This window comes from Oncorhynchus masou, chromosome 9 (genome assembly GCF_036934945.1).
Source record: "Oncorhynchus masou masou isolate Uvic2021 chromosome 9, UVic_Omas_1.1, whole genome shotgun sequence".
NCBI lineage: Eukaryota > Metazoa > Chordata > Actinopteri > Salmoniformes > Salmonidae > Oncorhynchus > Oncorhynchus masou.
Window position 1 is genome coordinate 43,081,277 of NC_088220.1, and position 25,976 is coordinate 43,107,252.

At 44.1% G+C, this 25,976-nt stretch overlaps 1 protein-coding gene across 2 annotated transcripts in view; it reads left to right on the plus strand.

Moving 5' to 3' along the window:
* LOC135546013 (short transient receptor potential channel 3-like) overlaps positions 1 to 25,976 on the plus strand; it is an 82,032-nt gene extending 56,056 nt beyond the window's left edge. Inside the window, exons 9-12 of one of the 2 annotated variants that reach the window (XM_064974068.1) lie at positions 11,155 to 11,364; positions 20,806 to 20,880; positions 22,845 to 22,920; positions 23,277 to 25,976. In XM_064974068.1, coding sequence (XP_064830140.1) covers positions 11,155 to 11,364; positions 20,806 to 20,880; positions 22,845 to 22,920; positions 23,277 to 23,428 — 513 coding nt within the window. In that variant the 3' untranslated portion in view covers positions 23,429 to 25,976. The remainder of the gene's footprint in view (positions 1 to 11,154; positions 11,365 to 20,805; positions 20,881 to 22,844; positions 22,921 to 23,276) is intronic. The other variant, XM_064974069.1, reaches the window with a different exon arrangement.

Consider the following 25,976-nt stretch of genomic DNA (forward strand, 5'->3'; position numbering starts at 1 on the left):
GCCCTCATACCACCCTCATGGAGTGTGTTTCTGACCCGTTTGAGCAGACACATGCACATTTGTGGTCTGCTGGAGGTCATTTTGCAGGGCTCTGGCAGTGCTCCTCCTGCTCCTCCTTGCACAAAGGCGGAGGTAGTGGTCCTGCTGCTGGGTTGTTGCCCTCCTAAGGCCTCCTACACGTCTCCTGATGTACTGGCATCAGGTAGCTCCTGATGCCAGTACATCTCCTGGTAGCGCCTCCATGCTCTGGACACTACGCTGACAGACACAGCAAACCTTCTTGCCACAGCTCGCATTGATGTGTCATCCTGGAGGAGCTGCACTACCTGAGCCACTTGTGTGGGTTGTAGACTCCGTCTCATGCTACCACTAGAGTGAAAGCACCGCCAGCATTCAAGTGACCAAAACATCAGCCAGGAAGCATAGGAACTGAGAAGTGGTCTGTGTCACCACCTGCAGAACAACTACTTTATTGGGGGTGTCTTGCTAATTGTCTATAATTTCCACCCGTTGTCTATTCCATTTGCACAACAGCATGTGAAATTTATTGTCAATCAGTGTTGCTTCCTAAGTGGAAAGTTTGATTTCACAGAAGTGTGATTGACTTGGAGTTACATTGTGTTGTTTAAGTGTTCCCTTTATTTTTTTGAGCAGTATATATATATTTACATTTTTTTTACAAATATGAATTAGCAGATATGGGATCATGTAGTTACCAAAAATGTGTTAAATATTCAAAATATATTTTATATTTGAGATTCTTCAAAGTAGCCACCATTTGCCTTGATGACAGCTTTGCACACGCTTGGCATTCTCTCAACCACCTTCACCTGAACCACTTCACCTGGAATTCTTTTCCAACAGTCTTGAAGGAGTCCCACATATACTGAGCACTTGTTGGCTGCTTTTCCTTCACTTCTTGTCTAACTCATTCCAAATCATCTCAATTGGGTTGAGGTCAGGTGATTGTGAAGGCCAGGTCATCTGATGCAGCACTCCATCACTCGCCTTGGTCAAGTAGCTCACCCATGCTGGTTAAGTGTGCCTTGAATAAAATAAAAAACACTGACAGTGTCACCAGAAAAGCACCTCCACACCGTCACAACTCTTCCTCCATGCTTCACGGTGGGAAGCACACGTGCAGAGATCATCCATTCACCTACTCTGCGTCTCACAAAGACACAGAGGTTGGAACAAAAAATCTCTAATTTGGACTCGTCAGATCAAAGGACAGATTTCCACTGGTCTAATGTCCATTTCTCGTGTTTCTTGGCCCAAACAAGTCTATTCTTCTTATTGGTGTCCTTTAATAGTGGTTTCTTTGCAGCAATTTGCCCATGATTCACGCAGGACTTCATGTGTCTTTTACTTGAACTCTGTGAAGCATTTATTTGGGCTGCAATTTCTGAGGCTGGTAACTCTAATGAACTTTATAAGCAGCAGCAGCAGAAACTCTGGGTCTTCCTTTCCTGTGGTGTTCCTCATGAGAGACAGTTTCATCATAGCGCTTGATGGTTTTTGTGACTGCACTTGAAGAGACCGACTGTCCTTCATGTCTTAAAGTAATGATAGACTGTTTCTCTTTGCTTATTTGAGCTGTTTTTGCCATAATATGGACTTTGTCTTTTACCAAATACATCTATCTTCCTGTATACCACCTCTACCTTGTCACAAAACTGATTGGCTCAAACGCATTAAGAAGGAAAGAAATTCCACAAATTAACTTTTAACAAGGCACACCTGTTAATTGAAACACATTCCAGGTGACTACCTCATGAAGCTGGTTGAGAGAATGCCAAGGGTGCGCAAAGCTGTCATCAAGGCAAAGGGTGGCTACTTTGAAGAGTCTCAAATATAAAATATATTTTGATTTGTTAACCTGTTGCGTCGCGCAATCCCGGATCCGGGATTCTATTTATAGCCTCAAGCTCATTAGCATAATGCAACGTTAACTATTCATGAAAATCGCAAATGAAATGAAATAAATATATTTGCTCTCAAGCTTAGACTTTTGTTAACAACACTGTCATCTCAGATTTTCAAAATATGCTTTTCAACCATAGCTAAACAAGCATTTGTGTAAGAGTATTGATTGCTAACATAGCTATAAGCCTAGAATTCAGCCAGCAACATTTTCACAAAAACAAGAAAATAATTCAAATAAAATCATTTACCTTTGAAGAACTTCACATGTTTTCAATGAGGAGACTCTCAGTTAGATAGCAAATGTTCAGTTTTTCAAAAAATATTATTTGTGTAGGACAAATCGCTCCGTTTTGTTCACGTTTGGCTATGAAAAAAACCTGTATACAGTTATAGCCTCAAGCTCATTAGCATAATGTAACGTTAACGATTTCTGAAAATCGCAAATAAAATGAAAATAATGCGCCTGCTCTCAAGCTTAGCCTTTTCTTAACAACACTGTCATCTCAGATTTTCAAAATATGCTTTTGAACCATAGCTATTCACTAATTTGTGTAAGAGTATGCTAAGCTAGCTTAGCATTTTGAGTAGCATTTAGCACGCAACATTTTCACAAAAACCAGATAACCAAATAAATAAAATCATTTACCTTTGAAGAGCTTCGGATGTTTTCAATGAGGAGACTCTCAGTTACAAATACGTCACAATGCTGCAGACACCTTGGGGAAATGACAGAAAGAGCAGGCTCATTCATCTCGCATTCACAGCCATATAAGGAGACAATGGAAAACGGAGCCTCAAAAATCCTGCTGATTTCCTGGATGCCGTTTCATCTTGGTTTTGCCTGTAGCTCATGTTCTAGGGCACGCACAGAGAATATCTTTGCAGTTCTGGAAACCTCAGAGTGTTTTCTTTCCAAAGCTATCAATTATATGCATAGTCGAGCATCTTTTTGTGACAAAATATTGCGCTTAAAACGGGCACGTCTTTTTATCGGAAAATGATATAGCGCCCCTAGAGTTTCAAGAGGTTAAACACTTTTTTGGTTACTACATGATTTCATAGTTTTTTTTATGTCTTCATTATTATTTACAATGTAGAAAATATAACAATAAAGAAAAACCTGGAATGAGTAGGTGTCCAAACTTTTGACTAGTACTGTATATCAGTGGCCGTCTGTGACGTTTATGATGAGGGAGGAAGATTAATGGCCTTATTTCTATTACAGCATATTGTATGACTGTCATTCATATTCCATTCACTCAGTTCAATGAAACAATTGAGTTTCTATTGAACAAATTCAGGTATGTTTATTCCCGTTTTGTTCCGTTTGCTTCTGTTTAAGATTTTGTTTTTTTACAGAATCGGTGGAATGAATACACCCCTGATCATACACAAACGGTTAACTTTCATAGCCACAAACAAACAGCTTGTAGTATTCCTTCTCACACACACACACACACACATATATATACACACACACACACAACCGTTCAAAAGTTTGGGGTCACTTAGAAATGCCCTTGTTTTTGAGGGGAAAGCTATTTTTATCAGAAATAGTGTAGATCAGTGGTTCTTAACCTGGGTTCGGTGAGTCAGTCTCGGGTTCGGCGGAGGTCAAGACAAATATCTGACTCATACGATTCATGATGACACGCCCCGCTTGGCCATCATTGGCTGCAGGTGATCACGCTTCATCGCTTGGCCTATCTGTGCTGCAGGGAATTTGGTGCGCTCAGTAGTCGACTTGTGACTGTCGTGATGGTACGTCTTGTGATTTCTTTCTTAGTACGTATGAAGGGATTAAAATATTATGTCGAGCAGAAAAAGAAAGTGGTCGACAAATATGGACAATATGGATTCACATGTATAATGGAACGTGATGGGAGTCAGCGTCCTAACTGCATGATTTGCAATGCCAAGTTGAGCAATTCTAGTCTAGCACCGGCAAAATTAAGAGAACACTTCCTTAAGCTGCATGGAGATGGAAAATACAAGAACACAATGCTCGCTGAATTCAAGGTGAAGAGAGCCAGATTTGATGAAAAGGCTACTCTGCCTGTTCTCGGCTTTGTACCCATCAACAAACTGATCCTCACAGCATCGTACGAAACCACACACCATTGGTGAAACACTCATAAAACCAGCTGTGTTGAAGATGGCGAATATCATGCTGGGGAAAAGAGGCTGAAGTTAAGTTATCCCAAATTCCTCTTTCAAAAGACACCATCAGCAACAGAATAGAGGACATGAGCAAAGACATCTTGGCTCAAGTAGTTGCAGATCTGATTTCAAGCCCGCAAAATTCAGCCTTCAACTCGACGAGACCACAGACGTTTCTAAGCCAGCTTGCTGTATTCATGCGCTATGTGAAAGACATTTACATTACATTTAAGTCATTTAGCAGACGCTCTTATCCAGAGCGACTTACAAATTGGTGAAATCACCTTCTGACATCCAGTGGAACAGCCACTTTACAATAGTGCATCTAAATCATTAAGGGGGGGTGAGAAGGATTACTTATCCTATCCTAGGTATTCCTTGAAGAGGTGGGGTTTCAGGTGTCTCCGGAAGGTGGTGATTGACTCCGCTGTCCTGGCGTCGTGAGGGAGTTTGTTCCACCATTGGGGGGCCAGAGCAGCGAACAGTTTTGACTGGGCTGAGCGGGAACTGTACTTCCTCAGTGGTAGGGAGGCGAGCAGGCCAGAGGTGGATGAACGCAGTGCCCTTGCTTGGGTGTAGGGCCTGATCAGAGCCTGGAGGTACTGCGGTGCCGTTCCCCTCACAGCTCCGTAGGCAAGCACCATGGTCTTGTAGCGGATGCGAGCTTCAACTGGAAGCCAGTGGAGAGAGCGGAGGAGCGGGGTGACGTGAGAGAACTTGGGAAGGTTGAACACCAGACGGGCTGCGGCGTTCTGGATGAGTTGTAGGGGTTTAATGGCACAGGCAGGGAGCCCAGCCAACAGCGAGTTGCAGTAATCCAGGCGGGAGATGACAAGTGCCTGGATTAGGACCTGCGCCGCTTCCTGTGTGAGGCAGGGTCGTACTCTGCGGATGTTGTAGAGCATGAACCTACAGGAACGGGCCACCGCCATGATGTTGGTTGAGAACGACAGGGTGTTGTCCAGGATCACGCCAAGGTTCTTAGCGCTCCGGGAGGAGGACACAATGGAGTTGTCAACCGTGATGGCGAGATCATGGAACGGGCAGTCCTTCCCCGGGAGGAAGAGCAGCTCCGTCTTGCCGAGGTTCAGCTTGAGGTGGTGATCCGTCATCCACACTGATATGTCTGCCAGACATGCAGAGATGCGATTCGCCACCTGGTCATCAGAAGGGGGAAAGGAGAAGATTAATTGTGTGTCGTCTGCATAGCAATGATAGGAGAGACCATGTGAGGTTATGACAGAGCCAAGTGACTTGGTGTATAGCGAGAATAGGAGAGGGCCTAGAACAGAGCCCTGGGGGACACCGGTGGTGAGAGCGCGTGGCGAGGAGACAGATTCTCGCCACGCCACCTGGTAGGAGCGACCTGTCAGGTAGGACGCAATCCAAGCGTGGGCCGCGCCGGAGATGCCCAACTCGGAGAGGGTGGAGAGGAGGATCTGATGGTTCACAGTATCGAAGGCAGCCGATAGGTCTAGATAGGCCTCCGTGATACAGAGAAGAGCAGTCTCAGTTGAATGACTAGTCTTGAAACCTGACTGATTTGGATCAAGAAGGTCATTCTGAGAGAGATAGCGGGAGAGCTGGCCAAGGACGGCACGTTCAAGAGTTTTGGAGAGAAAAGAAAGAAGGGATACTGGTCTGTAGTTGTTGACATCGGAGGGATCGAGTGTAGGTTTTTTCAGAAGGGGTGCAACTCTCGCTCTCTTGAAGACGGAAGGGACGTAGCCAGCGGTCAGGGATGAGTTGATGAGCGAGGTGAGGTAAGGGAGAAGGTCTCCGGAAATGGTCTGGAGAAGAGAGGAGGGGATAGGGTCAAGCGGGCAGGTTGTTGGGCGGCCGGCCGTCACAAGAAGCGAGATTTCATCTGGAGAGAGGGGAGAAAGAGGTCAGAGCACAGGGTAGGGCAGTGTGAGCAGAACCAGCGGTGTCGTTTGACTTAGCAAACGAGGATCGGATGTCGTCGACCTTCTTTTCAAAATGGTTGACGAAGTCATCTGCAGAGAGGGAGGAGGGGGGAGGGGGAGGAGGATTCAGGAGGGAGGAGAAGGTGGCAAAGAGCTTCCTAGGGTTAGAGGCAGATGCTTGGAATTTAGAGTGGTAGAAAGTGGCTTTAGCAGCAGAGACAGAGGAGGAAAATGTAGAGAGGAGGGAGTGAAAGGATGCCAGGTCCGCAGGGAGGCGAGTTTTCCTCCATTTCCGCTCGGCTGCCCGGAGCTCTGTTCTGTGAGCTCGCAATGAGTCGTCGAGCCACGGAGCGGGAGGGGAGGACCGAGCCGGCCTGGAGGATAGGGGACATAGAGAGTCAAAGGATGCAGAAAGGGAAGAGAGGAGGGTTGAGGAGGCAGAATCAGGAGATAGGTTGGAGAAGGTATGACCAGAGGGAAGAGATGATAGGATGGAAGAGGAGAGAGTAGCGGGGGAGAGAGAGCGAAGGTTGGGACGGCGCGATACCATCCGAGTAGGGGCAGTGTGGGAAGTGTTGGATGAGAGCGAGAGGGAAAAGGATACAAGGTAGTGGTCGGAGACTTGGAGGGGAGTTGCAATGAGGTTAGTGGAAGAACAGCATCTAGTAAAGATGAGGTCGAGCGTATTGCCTGCCTTGTGATTAGGGGGGGAAGGTGAGAGGGTGAGGTCAAACGAGGAGAGGAGTGGAAAGAAGGAGGCAGAGAGGAATGAGTCAAAGGTAGACGTGGGGAGGTTAAAGTCGCCCAGGACTGTGAGAGGTGAGCCGTCCTCAGGAAAGGAGCTTATCAAGGCATCAAGCTCATTGATGAACTCTCCGAGGGAACCTGGAGGGCGATAAATGATAAGGATGTTAAGCTTGAAAGGGCTGGTAACTGTGACAGCATGGAATTCAAAGGAGGCGATAGACAGATGGGTAAGGGGAGAGAGAGAATGACCACTTGGGAGAGATGAGGATCCCGGTGCCACCACCCCGCTGACCAGAAGCTCTCGGGGTGTGCGAGAACACGTGGGCGGACGAAGAGAGAGCAGTAGGAGTAGCAGTGTTATCTGTGGTGATCCATGTTTCCGTCAGTGCCAAGAAGTCGAGGGACTGGAGGGAGGCATAGGCTGAGATGAACTCTGCCTTGTTGGCCGCAGATCGGCAGTTCCAGAGGCTACCGGAGACCTGGAACTCCACGTGGGTCGTGCGCGCTGGGACCACCAGATTAGGGTGGCCGCGGCCACGCGGTGTGGAGCGTTTGTATGGTCTGTGCAGAGAGGAGAGAACAGGGATAGATAGACACATAGTTGACAGGCTACAGAAGAGGCTACGCTAAAGCAAAGGAGATTGGAATGACAAGTGGACTACACGTCTCGAATGTTCAGAAAGTTAAGCTTACGTAGCAAGAATCTTATTGACTAAAATGATTGAAATGCTACAGTACTGCTGGAGTAGGCTAGCTGGGAGTGGCTGCGTTGTTGACTTTGTAGGCTAGCTGGTAGTGGCTGCGATGTTGACACTACACTAATCAAGTCGTTCCGTCGAGTGTAATAAGACGACATGATAAAGGAAGATTTTTTATTTTGGATGCCTCTTACAACAACTAAGGCAGCCAATGTGAAGAAACTTGTGGATGCCTTCTTCAAAGACAACAATCTTTTGTGGGATATGGTTTCTGCAGTTTGTTCGGACGGAACTCCAGTCAATGGGAATAAAGTCTGGTTTTGGTGCGCTAGTGAAAGCCGATGCACCACACATCATTGTTACGCATTGTATTCTGCACAGGCATGCGTTGGCAACAAAAACCTTGCCTCCAAAACTGGCAGAAGTATTAAAAATTGTAGTGGAATGCGTGAACTATGTGCGAACTAGTGCTCTGAGGCACCGCATCTTCAGTGAGCTGTGTAAAGAAATGGGCTCTGAATTCGAGGTACTTCTGTACCATTCTAACGTTCAGTGGTTATCCCGGGGACAGGTGCTGAATCGTGTTTTTGCCGTGCGTTTGGAATTAGCCCTGTTTTTGCAAGAGAACCAGCATTGTCGTGCTGATTGCTTCAAAAATTCTGAGTTCATTCTCATTTTAGCGTACATGGCTGATATCTTCGCAGCTCTCAATCAAAAGATGCAGGGCGGTGGAGTCATCATCATCGAAGCAGAGGAAAACCTGAAGGCTTTTCAAAAAAAGCTACCGTTATGGATATGACAGAGAACAATAACTTCGCAAACTTTCCCCTGCTGGACGACTGTGTAAGTCAGATCGAAGATGTATCTGGAATCTGAGACATTTCTGTACCCGCGGAACTGAAGCAAGCAATTGCCAAACAAATTAATGAAATTAATGCTGTAAATGAATGGAAGCTACAGATTTTTTTATGGAATATCTACATTGGCGTACAGAGGCCCATTATCAGCAACCATCACTCCTGTGTTCCAAAGGCAGGGTTGTGTTAGCTAATCCAAGTTTATCATTTTAAAAGGCTAATTGATCATTACAAAACCCTTTTGCAATTATGTTAGCACAGTTGAAAACTGTTCCTCTGAATAAAGAAGCAATAAAACTGACCTTTAGACTAGTTGAGTATCTGGAGCATCAGCATTTGTGGGTTCGATTACAGGTTCAAAATGGCCAAAAACAAATAACTTTCTTCTGAAACTCATCAGTCTATTCTTGTTCTGAGAAATGATGACTATTCCATGCGAGACATATCCGTACAACGCTGTGTACTACTCCCTTCACAGAACAGCGCAAACTAGCTAACACAACGTGCCATTGGAACACAGACATGGTTGCTGATAATGGGTGTCTGTACGCCTATGTAGATATTCCATTAAAAATCAAACGTTTCCAGCTACAATAGTCATTTACGACATTAACAATGTCTACACAGTATTTCTGAACAATTTGATGTTATTTTAATGAACAAAAATGTGCTTTTCTTTCAAAACCAAGGACATTTCTAAGTGACCCCAAACTTTTGAACGCTAGTGTATATACAGTTGAAGTCGAAGTTCACATATATTTTTCAACCACTCTACAAATTTCTTGTTACCAAACTATAGTTTTGGCAAGTTGGTTAGTGTCATGCACTTTTCATGAAACAAGTAATTTTTCCAACAATTGTTTACAGACAGATTATTTCCCTTATAATTCACTGTATCACAATTCCAGTGGGTCAGAAGTTTACATACACTAAGTTGACTGTGCCTTTAAACAACTTGGAAAATTCCAGAAAACGATGTCATGGCTTTAGAAGATTCTGATAGGCTAATTGACATAATTTGAGTCAATTGGTGGTGTACCTGTGGATGTATATCAAGGCCTATCTTCAAACTCAGTGCCTCTTTGCTTGACATTATGGGAAAATCAAAAGAAATCAGCCAATAAATTGTAGACCTCCACAAGTCTGGTTCATCCTTGGGAGCAATTTCCAAATGCCGGAAGGTACCTCGTTAATCTGTACAAACGAGTGCTCAAGTATAAACACCATGGGACCACGCAGCGATCATACCACTCAGGAATGAGAAGTGTTCCGTCTCCTAGAGATGAATGTACTTTGTTGCGAAAAGTTCAAATCAATCCCAGAACAACAGCAAAGGACCTTGTGAAGATGCTGGAGGAAACAGGTACAAAGGTATCTATATCCACAGTAAAACGAGTCCTATATCGACATAACCTGAAAGGCTGCTCAGCAAGGAAGAGGCCACTGCTCAAAAACCTCCATTAAAAAAAGCCAGACTATGGTTTGCAACAGCACAAGGGGACAAAGATCGTACTTTTTGGAGAAATATCCTCTGGTCTGATGAAACAAAAATAGGACTGTTTTTAATGACCATCGTTATGTTTGGAGGAAAAAGAGGGAGGCAAGCCGAAGAACACCATCCCAACCGTAAAGCACGGGGGTGGCAGCATCATGTTGTGGCTGTGCTTTGCTGCAGGAGGTACTGGTGCACTTCACAAAATAGATGGTATCATGAAGGACATCAGTCAGGAAGTTAAAGCTTGGTCGCAAATGTGTCTTCCAAATGGACAATGACCCCTAGCATACATCCAGGTATGGCAAAATGCCTTAAGGACAACAAAGTCAAGGTATTGGAGTGGCCATCACAAAGCCCTGACCTTAACCCTATAGAAATTTTGTGGGCAGAACTGAAAAAGCATGTGCGGGCATGGAGGCCTACAAACCTGACTTAGTTACACCAGCTCTGTCAGGAGGAATGGGACAAAATGCACCCAACTTATTGTGGCGAGCTTGTGGAAGGCTACCCGAAACGTTTGACCCAACGTTTCAATTTAAAGGCAATGTTACAAATACGAATTGAGTGTATGTAAACTTCTGACCCACTGGGAATGTGAGGAAGAAATAAAAGCTGAAATAAATCATTCTCTCTACTATTATTCTGACATTTCACATTCTTAAAATAAAGTGGTGATCCTAACTGACCGAAGACAGGGAATTTTTACTGGGATTAAATGTCAGGTATTGTGAAAAACTTAGTTTATCTGGCTAAGGTGTATGTAAACTTCCGACTTCAACTGTGTATATATATATATATATATTATTCTGTTGCACAGCATATGCTAGGCAGTTATGCTCTGATGTCTCTGATTGTGAACATCAGGTCAGCAATGAATATTTCTTAAATCAGTCATTTCACGATGATCCTTGTTATGTGTAATGGGAATATCTTTCACTGTTTCATTCTTGCCTCATATGACCACAGCACAGCTGTACTAAAGCAACAATGAATCACGCCCCCTTGTGTATTATTGTTTTAATCAATCATTTTTAGATGATCCATGTTATGTGTTGTGGAAATTTCCTCTGCTAATCCACTAAACAAGCAAAAATAGGTGACATGAGGCCTCTGCTGTAATTTCCTATCAGAGACAACATTTAGTGTATGACTTTAGATGGCAGTATTAGGCAAATGCTGTTATCTAAAAGTCACAAACTATTGTTATCTCATAGATCATGCCTACAGCAAAGGAAATGAACAGGTTCTCATCAGTTCAAATAGGTTTTTGATAATGTGTGTTTGTAACATTAGCTAGCGTCACTAAGTTAATCTCTTAAGGGGGTGTTTGCTCAGAGAGAGAAATAACTTTGCTTATCTCTCAGGACGATGCGGACGTGGAGTGGAAGTTTGCACGCTCCAAGCTATGGCTGTCATACTTTGACAACGGCAAGACACTGCCTCCTCCCTTCAGCATCGTTCCCACTCCCAAGTCCTTCTACCACCACATCAGGTGGATAGTCGGCATGCTGCATTGCCGACAAAGGAGTGTGAAGAAGGATCTAGAGCTGGGGTTGGACAGTTCAAAGTCCAGGGTATGGATGGATGCATGGATGGATGGATGTGTGTGTGTGTATGTACAGTGCCTTCAGAAAGTATTCATACCCCTTGATTTATTCCATATTTGTTGTTACAGGCTGAATTCTAAATGGATTCAATATTTTTATATGCTCAAACATCTTCACGCAACAAACCATAATGACAAAGTGAAAACATGTTTATAGACATGTTAGTACATTTATTGAAAATTAAACAAAAAATATCTCATTGACACAAGTTTTCACACCCCTGAGTTAATGTTTTGTTGAAGAACTTTTGGCAGCGATTACAGCTGTGAGTCTTTCTGGGAAAGTCTCTTGTGCAACATTTTCCTATTATTCTTTTCTAAATTCTTTTATCTCTGTCAAATTGGTTGTTGATCATTGCTGGACAACCATTTTCAGGTCTTGCTACAGATTTCCAAGCAGATTTAAGTTAAAACTGTAACTCGGCCACTTAGGAACATTCACTGTCTTCTTGTTAAGCAACTCCAGTGTAAATCTGGCCTCGTGTAGATGTGGCCTTAAGTTATTGTCCTGATGAAAGGTGAATTCATCTCCCAGTGTCTGGTGGAAAGCAGACTGAACCAGTTTTCCTGTAAGATTTTCCTTGTGCTTAGCTCCATTCCGTTTCTTTTTCTGTCCTGAAAAACCCACTCATCCTTAATGATTACAAGCATACCCATAACATGATGCAACCACCACTATGCTTGATAATATGGAGAGTGGTACAGTACTCAGTAATGTGTTGTATTGGATTTGCCTCAAACATAACACTTTGTATTCAGGACAAAAAGTTAATTGCAGTATTACTTTAGTATCTTGGTGCAAGCAGGATGCATGTTTTTCAATATTTGTATTCTGTACAGGCTTCCTTCTTTTCACTCTGTCATTTAGGTTAGTATTGTGGAGTAAGTACAGTGCTGTTGATATATTAAACTCGAACTGTTTTAACGTCACCATTGGCCTCGGGTTGAAATCCCTGAGCCGTTTCCTTCCTCTCCGGCATCTGAGTTATAGGAAGAACGCCTGTGTCTTTGTTGTGACTGGGTGTATTACACCATCCAAAGTGTAATTAATAACCATGCTCAAAGAGATATTCAATGTCTTTTTTTATATATTTTTTTTCTAGCAATAGATGCCCTTCTTTGCAAGACATTGGAAAACCTCCCTGGTCTTTGTGGTTGAATCTGTGTTTGAAATTCACTGCTCGACTGGGGGACCTTACAGAGAATTGCATGTGTTGGGTACAGAGATGAGTTAGTCATTAAAAAATCATGTTAAACGCTATTATTGCACACAGAGGGAGTCCATGCAACTTATTATGTGACTTGTTAAGTACATATTTACTCCTGAACTTATTTAGGCTTGCCATAACAAAGGGGTTGAATACTTATTGACTGAAGACACTTCAGCTTTTCATTGTTTTTGTTTTTTTAATTAATCTACTTTGACCATTGTTTTCTGAGGTCTTGGCTGACTTCTTTTGATTTTCCCATAATGTCAAGCCAAGATGCACTGAGTTTGAAGGTAGGCCTTGAATCCACAGGTACACCTCCAATTGACTCAAATTATGTCAATTAGCCTATCAGAAGCTTCTAAAGCCATGAAATAATTTTCTGGAATTTTAAAAACTGTTTAAAGGCACAGTCAACTTAGTGTATGTAAGATTCTGACCCACTGGAATTGTGATACAGTGAAATAATCTGTCTGTAAACAATTGTTGGAAAAATTACTTTTGTCATGCACAAAGTAGATGTCCTAACCGACTTGCCAAAACTATAGTTTGTTAACAATAAATTTGTGGAGTGGTTGAAAAATGAGTATGTAAACTTCCGACTTCAATTGGATATGTATGGAGATGACTGTTCTCTAGAAATTCCCATTTAAGACAGATTTGAACCAATGTAGTTTGATGTCTCTCTCTACTTTGATCCCTTTGAGGACATAATTTATTTAAAACTTGAATCAGTAGGCCCCCATGGCATATATTCTTTCTCTCTGTCACCCCCTCTCTCTGTCTCTGAGGGTGCGTTGGTAAATTCGCTCTGGCTATCTACTCAAATTTCAGAGCACTCTGGTCTTAGTGTGCCAGAGCGCAGAATAATTGATTAATTTACCAACACTCAACACCGGTTGACTATGGCCAGTGTCAGTAAACATTGGAATAAAAGCATCATTAAATTGTTGCCGACCATGGCCTAGTAGTCCTCACCCAGAAACCCACTGGACTGAGGGGCAGCTCGGGACAGAGGGGCAGCTCGGGACAGAGGGGCAGCTCGGGACAGAGGGGCAGCTCGGGACAGGGGCAGCTCAGGACAGAGGAAGCCCAGCACTGAGAGGAAGCCCAGCCAGGTTGTTGAATTCGGCAGATCCTGGCTGGCTGGCAGTTCTGGCAGATCCTGGCTGACTGGCGGATCTGGAAGAGTCTGGTTGACTAGCAGAACTGGAAGAGTCTGGTTGACTAGCAGAACTGGAAGAGTCTGGTTGACTAGCAGAACTGGAAGAGTCTGGTTGACTAGCAGATCTGGAAGAGTCTGGTTGACTAGCAGATCTGGAAGAGTCTGGTTGACTAGCAGATCTGGAAGAGTCTGGTTGACTAGCAGATCTGGAAGAGTCTGATTGACTAGCAGATCTGGAAGAGTCTGGCTGACTGGCAGATCTGGAAAAGTCTGGCTGACTGGCAGATCTGGAAGAGTCTGGCTGACTGGCAGATCCTGGCAGACTGAAGGCTCTGGCTGCTCCACGCTGACTGGCAGCTCTGGCTGCTTCATGCTGACTGGCGGCTCTGGCTGCTCCATGCTGACTGGCGGCTCTGGCTGCTCCATGCAGATTGACAGCTCTGGCGGCTTCTTGCAGACTGACAGCTCTGGCTGCTCCATGCAGACTAACAGCTCTGGCAGCTCCTTGCAGACTGGCAGCTCCTTGCAGACTGGCAGCTCCTTGCAGACTGGCAGCTCCTTGCAGTCTGGCAGCTCCATGCAGACTGGCAGCTCCATGCAGACTGACAGCTCTGGCAGCTCCATGCAGACTGACAGCTCTGGCTGCTCCAAGCAGGCTGACAGCTCTGGCTGCTCCATGCAGACTGACAGCTCTGGCTGCTCCATGCAGACTGGCAGCTCTGGCTGCTCCATGCAGACTGGCAGCTCTGGCTGCTCCATGCAGACTGGCGGCTCTGGCTGCGCTAAACGGGCAGGAGACTCCGGCAACGCTGTAGAGGCGGAAGGCTCTGGCAGCGCTAAACAGGCGGGAGGCTCCAGCAGCACAGGAGAGGAAGGCTCCGGCAGCGCTGGAGAGGCGAGGCGCACAGTAGGTCTGATGCGTGGTGCTGGCACTGGTGGTACTGGGCCGAGGATACGCACAGGAAGCCTGGTGCGGGGAGCTGGGTAGACCGGACCGTGCAGGCGCACTGGAGATCTTGAGCACCGAGCCTGCCCAACCTTACCTGGTTGAATACTCCCGGTTGCTCTGCCAGTGCGGCAAGGTGGAATAGCCCGCACTGTGCTATGTAGGCGAACCGGGGACACCGAGCGTAAGGCTGGTGCCATGTAAGCTGGCCCAAAGAGACGCACTGGGGAACAGATGCGTAGAGCCGGCTTCATGGCATTTGGCTCGACGCTCAATCTAGCCCGGCCGATACGCGGAGCTGGAATAGAACGCACCGGGCTATGCACCCGCACTGGAGACAGCCCCCCGGTAAGCACAGGGAGTTTGCGCAGGTCTCCTACCTGGCGTAGCCATACTCCCTGTTAGCCACCCCCCAATAAATTATTGGGGCTGACTCTCGGGCTTCCAACCGCGCCGCCGCACTGCCTCTTCATACCAGCGCCTCTCCGCTTTTCCGCCTCCAGTTCTTCCTTGGGACGGCGATATTCTCCAGGCTGTGCCCAGGGTCCTTTTCCGTCCAATATCTCCTCCCAAGTCCAGAAGTCCTGTGATCACTGTTGCTGCCTTTGTTGCTTCTCCTGTGGCTCCTGCCTGTTGACACGTTGCTTGGTCCGTTTGTGGTGGGTGATTCTGTAACGGGTTTCTTCCAACTCCTCCTCTGACGAAGAGGTGGAACAAGGATCGGACCAAAATGCAACGTGGTTCGTTCGATACATCTTTAATGATGAAGAACACGAACAATACAAAACAACAAACGTCAAAAACCGAAACAGCCCTAACTGGTGCAACAAACACAGAGACAGGAACAATCACCCACAAACACACAGTGAAACCCAGGCTACCTAAATATGGTTCCCAATCAGAGACAACGATAATCACCTGACTCTGATTGAGAACCGCCTCAGGCAGCCATAGACTAATCTATACACCCACACAACCCCAAGACGAAACACACTACAAATAAACCCATGTCACACCCAATAAATGAAGATAACATAATAAATATAGACCAGGGTGTGACAGTTGCCATCAGCACAGTTACAGTCATCAACCCTCTATATAACATGAAAACAGCCTAAACAGCTCTACTAGGGGGAGTAAAATTGTCAGATTGAGGTGTTCTCTTATTTATGTCTGGAAGTAGCTAGCATGCTAGCCAACATTAGCCAGTTAGCTTGGGTGCTTGACTGCCATTGTGAGGTCAGAGCGCTCAAATCAAACCTACTCCTCTGCTCTGCTCCAAGTGGGAAAACCAAACGGACTAAAGCCCTGAGCTCACTCTGGCACTCCAGATTGAATTTACGAACACACCCTTACTGTCTCTCTCTGTGTCCCTCTCTCTCTTTCTCTCTCGTTTTCCCTTTACATTAACTACATTTGACCACATTGATTTCTTCTCTGAGGCATATTTCACATGGCAATCTGACAAGTGGAAAGGAAATGTTGCGGCATTCTTATCTCAATAGGCAAGCCACAAGGAAGACTCGTTGCAGTTGGTCTAAATATTGTCTTTAACAGAAACCTGCATAGTAACATAGACCCCTTTCCATTACACGACACACTGACGATGCGTGCGACTCTTGGCTGCAGTAGGAAAGCCAATCGCCATCTGCGGCCATTCAACATAGTCTAGATTTACGCTCTTATAACTTTTTGGGGATCTCATACGCTTACAGTGATGTTTTGATTCTGGCTTGAACAGTCGCTAAGATTATATTTGGTTGTGACCTTTGCAAAATAGCTATTTTGGATGCTGCAGTTGTCAGCTAGAATGCGAACGCTAATTGACATACAGTAGGCTGTAGCAAAAGCTAGCCAAAGAGCCATTTTATCTAGTTGAAGTTGGAAGTGTTTTTTTTAAGTATAATGCAGTTGACTTGCGATGATGACACAAACATTATATTAAGCAGGACATTCATACAAGCCTTAAAATCCAATTATAATCCAAAAGTAGTGTGAAATGCACATGGAAGCAACATGTAAATAGAGGCTTTTTTTTGCTGGCGTGCTATAAGAACTCCCCCGTGTTCTGCCACCAACATCGTGCTCATGAGGCAATGTTTGTAAACACAGAAAGGGGTCTATAGTGTGTTATGATGTTTGGGGTACATTGAATTCCAGTGCTTTATGGTCAGACACACGCAATTTATTTATAATATAAAAATAATTGGGGGGGGCTAGAAACAAAATGGGTTGAAACCGCTTCTGTTAAAATCAAATCAAATTGTATTTGTCACATACACATGGTTAGCAGATGTTAATGAGAGTGTAGCAAAATGCTTGTGCTTCCAGTTCCGACAATGCAGTAATAACCAACAAGTAATCTAACTAACAATTCCAAAACTAATTTCTTACACACAGTGTAAGGGGATAAAGAATATGTACATAAAGATATGAATGAGTGATGGTGCAGAGCAGCATAGGCAAGATACAGTAGATGCTATCGAGTACAGTATATACATATGAGATGACTATGTAAACAAAGTGGCATAGTTAAAGTGGCTAGTGATGCATGTATTACATAAGGATGCAGTAGATGATAGAGTACAGTATATACGTATACATATGAGATGAATAATGTAGGGTATGTAAACATTATATTAGGTAGCATTGTTTAAAGTGGCTAGTGATATATTTTACATCCTTTCCCATCAATTCCCATTATTGAAGTGGCTGGAGTTGAGTCAGTGTGTTGGCAGCAGCCACTCAATGTTAGTGGTTGCTGTTTAACAGTCTGATGGCCTTGAGATAGAAGCTGTTTTTCAGTCTCTCGGTCCCAGCTTTGATGCACCTGTACTGACCTCGCCTTCTGGATGATAGCGGGGTGAACAGGCAGTGGCTCGGGTGGGTGTTGTCCTTGATGATCTTTATGGCCTTCCTGTAACATCGGGTGGTGTAGGTGTCCTGGAGGGCAGGTAGTTTGCCCCCGGTGATACGTTGTGCAGACCTCACTACCCTCTGGAGAGCCTTATGGTTGTGGGCGGAGCAGTTGCCGTACCAGGCGGTGATACAGCCCGCCAGGATGCTCTCGATTGTGCATCTGTAGAAGTTTGTGAGTGCTTTTGGTGACAAGCCAAATTTCTTCAGCCTCCTGAGGTTGAAGAAGTGCTGCTGCGCCTTCTTCACGATGCTGTCTGTGTGAGTGGACCAATTCAGTTTGTCTGTGATGTGTATGCCGAGGAACTTAAAACTTACTACCCTCTCCACTACTGTTCCATCGATGTGGATAGGGGGGTGTTCCCTCTGCTGTTTCCTGAAGTCCACAATCATCTCCTTAGTTTTGTTGACGTTGAGTGTGAGGTTATTGTCCTGACACCACACTCCGAGGGCCCTCACCTCCTCCCTTGTTGGTAATCAAGCCTACCACTGTTGTGTCGTCCGCAAACTTGATGATTGAGTTGGAGGCATGCGTTGCCGCACAGTCGTGGGTGAACAGGGAGTACAGGAGAGGGCTCAGAACGCACCCTTGTGGGGCCCCAGTGTTGAGGATCAGCGGGGTGGAGATGTTGTTGCCTACCCTCACCACCTGGGGCGGCCCGTCAGGAAGTCCAGTACCCAGTTGCACAGGGCGGGGTTGAGACCCAGGGTCTCGAGCTTGATGACGAGCTTGGAGGGTACTATGGTGTTAAATGCCGAGCTGTAGTCGATGAACAGCATTCTCACATAGGTATTCCTCTTGTCCAGATGGGTTAGGGCAGTGTGCAGTGTGGTTGAGATTGCGTCGTCTGTGGACCTATTTGGGCGGAAAGCAAATTGGAGTGGGTCTAGGGTGTCAGGTAGGGTGGAGGTGATATGGTCCTTGACTAGTCTCTCAAAGCACTTCATGACGACGGAAGTGAGTGCTACGGGGCGGTAGTCGTTTAGCTCAGTTACCTTAGCTTTCTTGGGAACAGGAACAATGGTGGCCCTCTTGAAGCATGTGGGAACAGCAGACTGGTATAGGGATTGATTGAATATGTCCGTAAACACACCAGCCAGCTGGTCTGCGCATGCTCTGAGGGCGCGGCTGGGGATGCCATCTGGGCCTGCAGCCTTGCGAGGGTTAACACGTTTAAATGTTTTACTCACCTCGGCTGCAGTGAAGGAGAGACCGCATGTTTCCGTTGCAGGCCGTGTCAGTGGCACTGTGTTGTCCTCAACGCGGGCAAAAATGTTATTTAGTCTGCCTGGGAGCAAGACATCCTGGTCCGTGACTGAGCTGGGTTTCTTCTTATAGTCCGTGATTGACTGTAGACCCTGCCACATACCTATTGTGTCTGAGCCGTTGAATTGAGATTCTACTTTGTCTCTATACTGACGCTTAGCTTGTTTGATAGCCTTACGGAGGGAATAGCTGCACTGTTTGTATTCGGTCATATTACCAGTCACCTTGCCCTGATTAAAAGCAGTGGTTCGCGCTTTCAGTTTCACGCGAATGCTGCCATCAATCCACGGTTTCTGGTTAGGGAATGTTTTAATCGTTGCTATGGGAACGACATCTTCAACGCACGTTCTAATGAACTAGCACACCGAATCAGCGTATTCGTCAATGTTGTTGCCTGACGCAATACGAAACATGTCCCAGTCCACGTGATGGAAGCAGTCTTGGAGTGTGGAATCAGCTTGGTCGGACCAGCGTTGGACAGATCTCAGCGTGGGAGCTTCTTGTTTCAGTTTCTGTCTGTAGGCAGGATCAGCAAAATGGAGTCGTGGTCAGCTTTTCCGAAAGGGGGGCGGGGCAGGGCCTTATATGCGTTGCGGAAGTTAGAATAACAGTGATCCAAGGTTTTGCCAGCCCTGGTGGCGCAATCGATATGCTGATACATTTTAGGGAGTCTTGTTTTCAGATTAGCCTTGTTAAAATCCCCAGCTACAATGAATGCAGCCTCAGGATGTATGGATTCCAGTTTGCAAAGAGTCAAATAAAGTTTGTTTAGAGCCATCGATGTGTCTGCTTGGGGGGGAATATATACGGCTGTGATTATAATCGAAGAGAATTCTCTTGGTAGATAATGCGGTCTACATTTGATTGTGAGGAATTCTAAATCAGGTGAACAGAAGGATTTGAGTTCCTGTATGTTTCTGTGATCACACCACGTCTCTTTAGCCATAAGGCATACGCCCCCGCCCCTCTTTTTACCAGAAAGGTGTTTGTTTCTGTCGGCGCGATGTGTGGAGAAACCCGCTGGCTGCACCGCCACCGAGAGCGTCTCTCCAGTGAGCCATGTTTCCGTGAAGCAAAGAACGTTAGTCTCTGATGTCCCTCTGGAATGCTACCCTTGCTCGGATTTCATCAACCTTGTTGTCAAGAGACTGGACATTGGCGAGAAGAATGCTAGGAAATGGGGCACGATGTGCCCGTCTACGTAGTCTGACCAGAAGACCGCCTCGTTTCCCTCTTTTACGAAGTCGTTTTTTTGGGTCGCCGGCTGGGTTCCATTCCGTTGTCCTGGTTGAAAGGCAGCTAACATGCTCGTGATTGCAGAGCGGCACCAGAATTAAAAACACATCTTACATTTTGCTGTTAATAAATCCAACGTGAAACGTGATAACTAGGCCTATAGTATCATTAACTAGCATTGAAAATGTAGATCCATTCTTCTCTAGCCAATTACAAATGTCTCTCCCTATCTTCTGAATCAAGCTTGGAATGTCAGTAAAGGAGTCTATGTTTAGGATGGGGGAGGATCGCAGGTAACTTAAACATGCACACTCACAGGAAAAGATTTTCAGCTTGCCTGCAGACACTGGAATACATTTCTGAGTGACAGAGTAGGGCTTTGTTGCGTTTTGTTGTGGGACTAGAAAATAAATGCCTGGAATGTAAAAGAATGATATTAACCAGCTCCCATGATTTTTAAATAACGTTCTGTTCCAGAACATCATGGATCACTTTCGTTCCAGGTCCCATTTCTGTTCCTTGAAAGATTTAGTTATTTTTTGGTTCTGATCCGGTTCCAACCTCTGGTTAAGACTCTCATTGATAATTTGTCTATATTTTTATAATGGTTAATTGAGTATCCAGATAAAATATCCAAATGTACTTTTGTTTGTGCCTGTCTGTTTTTGCAGCTCAATCTCTTCACCCAGTCCAACCTACGCATTGCAGAGTCCCACAGCATTCTGAACCAACCCACTTGCTATCAGGTAAGCTGACCTCTCCGTCAGTCTAAATATAATGTTTAGCAAAATGTCACATTTAAAGACTGACTGCCCATAAAAAAACAACTTCTCATTTTGAAAATGGCCTATGTGGCATCAATATGAGTCAGAAACATTTATTCTTGTGTCAAAAATGACTACAAAGTATAAATAGGATCATTTTGATCATAAAACCAGTCTGGTCATAATCTGAGATTTGGGAGATGATAGGTATGTCACGATGAAGGGTACCATGACAGTTTTCCTTGGGTTGATTTCAACCCTGGCCACAGCAGCCAAGTAATCATTTACATTTTAGCTGACGCTCTTATCCAGAGAGACTTACAGAAGTGAGTGCTTACATTTTCATACTGGTCCCCTGTGGGAATCGAGCTCACAATCCTGGCATTTCAAGCGCCACACTCTACCGACTGAGCCACGCGGGATATCATCAATTAGGAGCACAGCTGCACGGTACCTGATCATAATGCACATGGTCAATTTTGTTTGACATTCAATATCCCAATGGGGCTAGTTAGGGACAATCAGTAAATGACCTCAATGTATATGGGACGAATATTTAAAAAATGTCAATAGCTCCAAATTTCAATGACTTAAAAACCTCAAGCCAATTATGAATATTAGAAATTCATATACAAATATTGAAAGCATTTGAGACAACTAAAAGATGTGCAACATTAAAATATTGTCCAATTTACTTTGTGTAATTTATTGACGGTTCCTAACCAACCCATAGAGAGGTTATCCAATGTCAAACCAACTTCGCCATGTTCGCACACCAGCCAGGTTAAGCTAATTTGCGAAAGAAGTTGGCTAGCACTAGCTTGCCTAGGCGACTTCGAGACACCTGGGCATGATTTCCCAATAGCGGTGGAACCTAGGCTTACCAGTGTGTTAGCGATGCATCTTTCCTACAACGGCCGAAGATGTAACATGCGTTTCACCACGCAGAAAGAATGGTCACTAACTGTGTCGTTGGAGCATATGTCTATACTGATAGGATCGAAAGAAAGGGATTGCTGCTCTCGGGTCAGCTTTCTCTATTCAAATCTTTCCTTAACATTATTTCACAATACACAATACTGATTATCAGCTCCTAGAGAGATATTACCACCTACGGCTGCAAATATTGATTCTGATTATTGTAATGCTTACCCAATTAAAATGCACTAAATCACTGATTTGGTACATCATTGCACGCATGTTAGGCTATACTGTACATCATTAACTATATTGAGAAGAATTACAAACAGTAGCCTAAAAGTAGCAAAATAGAACTCAATTTATTGAACATGAAATGTATGTCAATATGATTGATATAAGCCTTAAGCCTTTATTTTAATGCAGTCATCTTGGTTTTCATTTAAATAATATTTTTATACTCCGCTTGTTTATCAATTGCATAGACATCGACAACTTTGTTTTGAAGTCATCGGCAGTCACAGATGTTTAGCGGAGATCTTCTGTGTATACAGTGATGCGGGAGGGGGAAAACAATCTAACCAAGCACTTAGCTGTTCTACAAGTTGTCCGAGGCATGCGTTTACATGCATTTTCAAGTGCATTGTTAATTATGATGGTTTTGGGAAACAGCTCAGAGTTTTAACGATGCTCATACAAAGGTTCTAACGATGAACTTAGCCTTAAGATGCTTTTGGGAGACCGGGTCTTGGTTAGACTGTTTCAAGTTATCTAGAAGGATGAGTGACTGTAACTGTGTACTGTTTTGGCAGAGTGAATGTACGAACACTTGCCACTTGCAAACACACACACACAGGAGACCCACAATAAACCACCCCCTCCAAGACAACTCTCGTTTGTCTTCAGTCATGGCTGCTGCATTTGTTAATGACCAAGCTGAAGAACAAGACCAAATCAGGAAGTTTAGCCCCACTTTAACATAACAGCGTATAGGCCTACATTCTTACAATTTTCCTTCCTTGTTACAGCAAATCATGAAGCGACTCATCAAACGCTACGTTTTGAAAGCACAAGTGGACAAAGAAAATGACGAGGTCAATGAAGGTAAAGTTGCATCTTCACTTTTACTTTGAAGTACTTCATCAGAAATAGTCTTTGAGAATCTTTTGCGGTGGTTTTACACAATGCAGAAAATTAACAATTCTCAGGGGTAGAAAGAGGTCTACAAACTGCAAATTCCACAGGGTTCTCATTGGTGTTTGAAGCTCAAATAAACCGTGCTCACTGCATTGTGTACAGTATATAAAAAAATATATTGAATTATGGAGAGTGCATCAGTTCAACATTGTCATGTAGGGAATATTTCATTTGAGAACCCTTTAACATAATTCTTCAATACAAACAACTTGAACGGACCTCACATTATTTCTGTTAGGACCTCACATTATGTTACTTCGCAGGTGAACTGAAAGAAATCAAGCAGGACATCTCCAGTTTACGTTACGAACTCCTGGAAGACAAGTCTCAGGCTACAGAGGAGCTGTCCTTGCTTATCCAGAAACTGAGTGATAAACTGAACCTAGGCCCTACTACACGCTTGCCCTACAAGTGACCCACTCCCCCGCCAACCCACAGTTCAAGAGATGCAAGAGGGAAGAGTATATCAAAGCAGCCAACATCCCAGCATTTCCCCACAAACTCCACAGTAACCCATTGGCCAGGTTGTTTTGTAAATGATAATGTGCTATTTTGCACGAAGGTAGTTTAAACAGACAAAATCAGCACAAGGAAATAGCAAAAAGGATTGCCTCACTCTTCTGTTGTAGGGAGAGGCTGCCCTTAGATGTTAAGATTGGGGGAGCGGAAGCTGATCCTAGATCTGTATCTAGAGGAAACTTCACCTGAAAGCCACAATTTTCCATTATGACAAAGATAGTGTTAGAGATTTTTCAGATTAATATTAAATATTGGCGGGGGTTCTAAGCTGACATATGGAATTGTTTTAAGATGGTCATACTATGGATCATTTAGCTATTTGAATTAGAACTTTTGAACCCCTTTAGGTATCCCCAAAAAATGATTAGATAAAATATTGAATTTGGCCTTTACTACTATAGTCCAGAGAAACACATTGAATAACACATTCAAACAGTCAACAAATAAATCATGAGAAACAAGATTGAAGTGTTTGTTCTATATCTAGGAGATATAAGAAAGCTCATGGAATATATATTTTTTACACATATTTAACCACTTTTTTGGGTAGGCAGAAAACTACCTTCATGCTTCAATTTTTTTTGTAAAACCGGTACCGGTTGCCTTCAGACAAATCCCGTGACACTTGTGGGGGACATAGAGCAAAACGAAGAACATCATGTTCGTGAGAATCTCTTCTTTCCACACTGGGGTCATATAAATTCGTAGCACCGAACAGTTCGGGCGGCTACAAACAGAAGTTGTCACGTCGACGGTACCAACTTCAGACGAGTCCCCTGACACTTGTTGGGGTCGTAGAGCAAAACGGACACCACCGTTGTGTTCGTGAGAGTCTCCCCTTTCCATAGAGTGATAGGCAATCCACCTACAGACGTTTTCATGAGATCACCAATTTTCAGGGCGTCTCACCGCTCTTGCTCTGCCACCTTTCACCGCAGATGCGGAAGTGAGACATCGGCAGATGAGGTGTATTGAGATGCGTCCAATGCAAAGAAGCAGATACAGTATTTTATGCAACAAATAGTGCTATAGTCTCTGTTAAGACATATACACTTATGGCCAGGGCTATCAAACTCATGCTATGGCCCGGGGTCTGCTGGTTTTTGCTTATGCTTTTCAATTAAGACCGAAACAACCAGGTGAGGGGAGTTCCTTACTAGTCAGTGACCTTAGTTAATTAATCCAGTACAACGGAGTAGCGAAAACCCGCAGCCCCTCAGCCCTCTGTGGAACGTGTTTGACACGTGCCTTAGACAATGGTTGTGTAATACTGGTTTCATCCGTTTCTTTCTCTCGTTAGAGATTTTGAACCAAACAGTAGGTTTATCTGCCAAGAATTTCCCTCAGAAATAAAAAATAATCAGTCATTGATTAATGTCATTGTGATGTTTTTTTGCCCCCCCCCCCTCGAAATCCATCTAGTTGCAAAGGCACCTTTATTTTCTACATAAACACTGGTCTATTTGGTCTTAGTGCTTTGGCTATTTTGCAGGATTCTAGAAATGTTATGTTTTAGAAGTGTCCAGCTCTGGTCCTGGAGTGTGTAAAATGTGAATACAGCCAACAGTATAGGGGAATAACTTATAGCCTGTAACACCTTCATAAGCTCGACATTAAGATTCAGAAATGCCTATTTCAACAGCCACAGGGTGCTCATGTAAATATAAACATATAAATATCATATAAATAGAACTGGTATAATGGGCTTGAAACCCACAGCCTTTTGACTGGTAAACTCATTAGTGCACTTAAGGCCTAATTGAACTGCATGGTGGACGATCATTCTATTCATTCTAATTCTATGGATGTAACAGCCATCTGACATTATTGTTACGATATACAGCAGTTGACATTCCATCTTAGTTGGGACTTGCTTGAGCATTTCTCTCAGGTCAAATGTTACAAATTCTATATATAACATGCCTCTTGCAGTATATTCTATGCTATAACACATACTTATATGTGGGTCTCCTTATTCCGTTTAAAATTCCTTGTACTGCAAATGTCAAATACACCATACAAGGCTATGTCGAATACATTGCCACTTTATTGATCAAGGTCCTTGTGTGGGTCAACCTATTTTCTCTGTGTAGAGTAGCCCTGGTGTAAAATTGTGGATAGAAAGTGGATATTGCCTCTCCGGGGCCAGGGTTGGTTAAGCATTTATTGGTATGGTAAATATCTTTAGATTTCCTTAATAACCTATGCAGGATATTTCATTCCCTTTGTCCGATTTTTTGTCCATTTTGTAATTATACTAGGGAACAGAAACATGCATTTGAATCCATATTGTATTTGATAGAAATCCTTTCCTTAGGATGTTTTTAGACACTGTAAAGAAAGAGTTAGAAAAAACAATAACTGTAGCATTTCAGTTACAGTGGGGCAAAAAAAGTATTTAGTCAGCCACCAAATTGTGCATGTTCTCCCACTTAAAAAGATGA